Source organism: Gymnoscopelus microlampas (assembly GCF_963454915.1).
Source record: "Gymnoscopelus microlampas genome assembly, chromosome: 16".
In the NCBI taxonomy this organism is placed as follows: Eukaryota; Metazoa; Chordata; class Actinopteri; order Myctophiformes; family Myctophidae; genus Gymnoscopelus; species Gymnoscopelus microlampas.
Window position 1 is genome coordinate 30,325,868 of NC_139953.1, and position 5,901 is coordinate 30,331,768.

Consider the following 5,901-nt stretch of genomic DNA (forward strand, 5'->3'; position numbering starts at 1 on the left):
GTGTTCTCTCCTCCGCGTCATGCAGTGCCCATACCCTAGGTGGGGTTGGCGAAAGGGCCTCTCTGTGTGGAGTTTGCATGTTCTCCCTGTGTTCCCTAGGGTAGGTACCCTCACAAAAACATGCAGTAATCCTGGTCACTGTACTGCCTCCCCCTGGCCAGCCGGGGCGCCTGATGGAGGGGAGAGGAACTGGTTGGAATAACGTGTTCCTTCCACACGCTACGTCCAACCAGGGAAACCCTCCCCTGTCAGGTGACAAGAAGGTCAGTTGGCTCTCATGCATTGAAGGAGGCATGAGCTCGGCCCTGGTCTCCCTAGGTTGGCAGTTAGTGCCCAGGATTACATAGACAATTGGCACTGGGTGTAAAAAATGGGGTTACAAAATCATGGGATAAAAATTTAGGGAAAAAAAGAAAAAAATGATGCTCCCATATGTGTCTGGGAAATGTTATACTTTACAATGATTTAAAATAGTTAAGTTGTAGGCCTCTATAAAAGGCATATCTCGAATACTTTGGCCCTGTGCATGTTTTTCTTAAAATACCATTGTAACAAAGGCTTGCACTCCCTTTCACGTCATATGGGTATTTGATTGGTCGCCATAGTTACCCACTGAATATTGGCACTCCATATATGGAGATATCCGACATACTAACCTATCTAAGTCAGACATCACAAACTACATATTTGGGCATGGTTGATGGAGCCGGAAGAGATATCTAGTGCTGACATCATGCTAATGTAAAACTCCATATATGGATATGGTTGACTCATCGTGACATCAGTGAGATGTCATGAGCATCCATAGCCAAGCACTATATAAAGGGTGGCCGATCGGCCAGTTCACATCACACAGCATTAGACAACTGACTTGTTTTATCACCACAGGAAGCAACGAGCTAGAGGCGGAAAAGAATATGCCCAAGAATAAAGGTAAAGGAGGAAAGAACCGGCGACGTGGAAAGAACGAGAATGAATCTGAGAAGAAAGAACTGGTGTTCAAAGAGGACGGACAGGAATATGGTCAGGTGATCAAAATGTTGGGGAACGGTCATCTGGAGGCCATGTGCTTTGACGGAGTCAAGAGGCTTTGCCACATCAGAGGAAAACTCCGGAAAAAGGTGTGGATTAACATGTCGGATATAATTCTGGTCGGGTTGAGAGATTACCAGGACAACAAAGCTGACGTCATCCAGAAATACAATGCAGATGAAGCTCGCAGTTTGAAAGCTTATGGAGAACTGCCAGAGCATGCCAAAATCAACGAGACGGACACCTTCGGTTCTGTGGACGATGATGAGATCCAGTTTGATGACATTGACGATGATGATGAGGACATTGATGGTATCTAAGGACCTACTATGGGAGGAGACAGGTGGGATTTTATCCCATTTAGATTTTTGAGCGGTACAACCACTCCTATAGACGAATCCACAGACGCGCTGCCTGTAGCTGCCTGTAGGCGGCCATTGCTGCGGTGTCGCGTCCGCGTAGCGTTGACACCGCAGCAATGGCTGCGCGCAGGGCAGCCCTCCGTGGATTCGTGTATAAGAGGGTTTAGGACCCATCCGTGGTGAAAGTTTTTCTTTCCGCTGTGACGCGATGCTGTGGAAAACACGACTATAGGCTAAAAAAAAATCACACCCAGTGTGAAGTGCTGTGATTGGCTAGCGAGACACATGATGAAATTAACTTCAAACTTCGCAGACGCGCTGTGATTGGCTAGCGAGACGCATGATGAAATTAATAATAATGTAAAAAATGTAAGCACGTCACTTCGCAGGACGTGCTGTGATTGGCTACCGAGATGCATGATGAAATTAGTAATAACTCATAAATATCACCGCTGACTTCACACTGGGTGTGATTTTTTGGGTCTACGACCACTTCCTGGTAAAACCGGATGTGAACAGATCCACTTCCGGGTTGCACCATTGAACTCCAAATCCCTCAGAGAGTGTGGGTGAAGTTTCAAGGCGATCCGACAAACCGGAAGTGGTAATTTTTGCATGCATGCTGGGAACTGGAGTTATGGCTATTTGTCCAGGAGATCCGGTTGTCCAGAGCTACATATTCGACTGTTATGCACATGGTCACGTGTATATATGGAGCCGACCGACTTCAAACTCGGCTCGCGCATCGTCAAGGACTCGAGGGACTACAGTGCTCGCCGCCGAGTTGTTCGGATATGCAGTTGTCCAGAACCGCCGATCCGACCAATATGTCCATATATGGGCATACATGGATATCCTGTTGTCCAGAAATGCCGATCTAACCAATATGCCTATATACTGTATGGGCAATTTGGGCATACCAATATACAGGGTATGGGCCTGTATAAGCCAATTTTAACACATTACCCGCCCAGATATTAAACATCGTTTTTTTTTATCCCCTTGCCAGCGTAATTACCTTAAATCGACGATCTTTGAAACGCCGTGGAAGCCAAGTTGAGTACAAAAAAAAAGGCGGAGGGATCTGTGTATCTACTGGAACGATAACATAACCGCGATCAGCCATTTTGGGGCTATGGCCCGTTGAGAACGGGTGGTTTCATCACAAAAAAAGGAATCTGAGTTTAAAAATCCTGTAGTTGGGCCGGACGGATGTCTGTTTTTTTGGAATGACGTCACATCCGGCTACTGCTTCTCTGAGTGACGAGGGATCGTTCCAAAGCTGTGTTAGTGCGCCCCTTGTGGAATTTTCCAAATTAAAAAGGAAGGAAGGAATGCATATATGCGATCTCGGCAGGCAAGTGATGCATTTGAAAGAACGCATGTGATCTTGGCTGGCAATGTGTTAATATAGGATACATATAAATTACATATACATCTATCTATCTATCTATCTATCTATCTATCTATCTATATATATGTCATTCAGTGTAACACCAGTAAAAAAAAAAACAGTAGTTTATATAAAAGTTATATATTATCTCAAAGGATTAAGTTAAACATAGTTTAATAGATTTTATTTAGTGTAGGGCATCTATGTTATAAAGATAATGTGTCTATAATACCATAATATTATAGTTATAATAGTGTTCATACAACAGTTTAATATAATTGCTTGCAATTCATTTTTACTTAAATGTTGTCAATTAGTTAAAACAAGGGATAACAAAGCTACTGTCATGAAACCTTTGTTGCGCTGAATGACAAAAGCGTTACACTGAATAACAAACGTTATGCTGAATGATGGGAAATTTTACATGAACATTTTTAACAGGCAGTTTCTTGGCCACCTACAGTATGTACATTTTCTAGCTTAAGCTATAAAGATTATCCTTACTTTTCATATGCATATTAGCTTTTAAACATTCAAACAACAATTAAACATTAAACGTATATTTTCTGCATTGCACTGAATGACATATGTTTTTGTTCCAAAGATTACTAGAGGAAGAAAATGTGAAATAATCTAATATTACAGGGAAATTTGGTCACCTCAGTGCATTAATTTCTAACAGCAACTAATCAGATACAAAAATACAACTATAAAAATAAAAGGCATCAATAGCAGCCACGACTCGCAAACTAAAATATCTGTCTCAAGTTGTTGTGTTAACAGACACAGCTGTGTGGATTCTCCGACCAATCAGTAGCAGCAGCGTTATACGTCACAGCTTTGGCCCCGCTTGCTCGGACCTACCAAGGAGTGGGTAGGGTACTTTTTAGGCACTCATTTCGTACCACTTTCACTTTGACACCACTCTACCCAATTACTTGTAGTGGAAACGGTGGCACAAGTGGGTGGTGTGGGGTGGGGTGGTGTGAGGCCATGCCAGTGGAAATTCTGCTTTTGTTATGACACATACTGTCATATGATTAACAAGATGTAATATGCTTTAAAATGTTTTTTTTATCTCTGTTGCTCTGAATGACATTGATGGAGCACAAAGTCCGGATTGATTTAAGTTTTTACATATTTTCTGGGTATAATAAATGTATGTATATGTTGCTGTAAAAACTAGTACAATTATGCCATGGGTGTTCACTTGTTGGGGTCCGGGCAACCGAACCACACCTTGAGAACCATTCCTGAAACATCACCACACAACGCACAGCAAAATCCCCAGTGTTAATGTAACCCTGAGAGTGCAAAAATGGACCCTCTCACATTGAATGAACACAGAGGATACTTCTGTGTGAAATCAGGTGACACGCGGCCGGCTTTTACACAAGCTCTTTGTTATTGTTCATTTTTAATTCCGAACACCTGACAGTTCAATTTCGTTTGATGTTCCCAAACAGCGTGTACGCGCCTACGCACAGTTATAATTGTCGATGTTATTGTCGTCCCACGTGCAACGCGACGCAGTTCCGCTTAATTACAACACAGTCCCTTCTCTCATCAAACTCTCTCTATTGTCCTTGGCCACTAACGGCTGCACTTCAAAGTAAATGTACAGTACACCCCCACCCCTGTCTCCTCCACCTGTGGTTGCTGCTATTTTTGTTTTGTTTTCGGTTGTCACCGAAGGAACTTTGGGTCTGCTCTGCTGTGTGATATAAAGGAACGTGCTGACAGTCATATCGCACGCACGCACGCACACACGCACGCACGCACGCACGCACGCACACACACAAATAAAATAAAGGAGATTTAATTAAACCCTATACCTAGCTCACTGGATTCCCAAGGGCTCCATACAAGGCCCCCTCCTGGTTGTGCTATAAACTAAATATCTTTGAAGAACATAGCCGATCTACAAGCTCAAAATGCATTGCAACACGATGCATTGTAAGCTTGTATTTTCGCCAAATGTTAGCCCCAGGACTGCTTGGGTTCAAGTGGCTAAGGTCCCAGCACACATTGTAAAATAAGATAGATTTAGAGTGTGTCAAATTCCTAAAATGTCTAGCACATGTACAACACTGAGCATATCGCTGTTCCTTAAATACAAACGGTGACGTCTGACAACAATCACAGATAAACAGAGAGGCATGCCATGGACAATACACTGTCAAATGTCACACATTTGTTGCACAAACACTCAGTTAAATGAACACGCAGGATTTTACTGTGGAGGAACAATCCTGCCTGCCACAGGGATCAATCTCTCTCTGTGTGTGTGTGTGTGTGTGTGTGTGTGTGTGTGTGTGTGTGTGTGTGTGTGTGTGTGTGTGTGTGTGTGTGTGTGTGTGTGTGTGTGTGTGTGTGTGTGTGTGTGTGTGATGGATTGGTGTGGTGCTGGGTAGAGGAGCAATGGGTTAGGCCCGCCGGATCTTAGCCAGGAGTGCAGTGCATTGTGGGTAATGAAGAGGAGGTGTTGGGGCTCACAGCAGAACACACACGCCTGCGCGCACACACACACACAGACAGACACACACACACGCACGCAAACACACCTACATACTTTCCTGCGCTAAGATATTGTTGCTGAATAATTCAATGATTTTTATCAAGTCAAAGCACAACAAATTACTTAATTATACTAATCTGAGCCAAAGAGTCACAGATAGAAGCAGTGTGCGTGTGTGTGTGTGTGTGTGTGTGTGTGTGTGTGTGTGTGTGTGTGTGTGTGTGTGTGTGTGTGTGTGTGTGTGTGTGTGTGTGTGTGTGTGTGTGTGTGTGTGTGTGTGTGTGTGTGTGTGTGTGTGTGTGTGTGTGTGTGTGTGTGTGTGTGTGTGTGTGTGTGTGTGTGTGTGTGTGTGTGTGTGTGTGTGTGTGTGTGTGTGTGTGTGTGTGTGTGTGTGTGTGTGTGTGTGTGTGTGTGTGTGTGTGTGTGTGTGTGCGCGCGCGTGCATGAGTAGGATTGACAGCAGCCTACGGGCTCCGACACCGAAACGCTGATCTGGAATTTCACAACCTTATCCTGAAAGCCCCAGGACACACACACACGTGCACACTCACGCTCATGCACGCATGGCCCAAGAAGCCACCGGCGATCTGCAGTAC

At 44.1% G+C, this 5,901-nt stretch overlaps 1 protein-coding gene across 1 annotated transcript; it reads left to right on the forward strand.

The window, feature by feature from the left end:
• The first annotated feature begins 916 nt into the window (after positions 1–916).
• LOC311062702 (eukaryotic translation initiation factor 1A, X-chromosomal-like) lies at positions 917–1,369 on the forward strand. Its single transcript, XM_084081908.1, has one exon. It carries the CDS (start codon positions 918–920, stop codon positions 1,350–1,352), a length of 435 nt encoding a protein of 144 aa, XP_083938034.1. The 5' UTR covers position 917; the 3' UTR covers positions 1,353–1,369.
• Positions 1,370–5,901: the final 4,532 nt, after the last annotated feature.

Excerpts from the sequence above, each read along its gene's own strand:
- LOC311062702 (XM_084081908.1), top strand. The coding sequence starts at position 918 with ATGCCCAAGAATAAAGGTAAAGGAGGAAAGAACCGGCGACGTGGAAAG.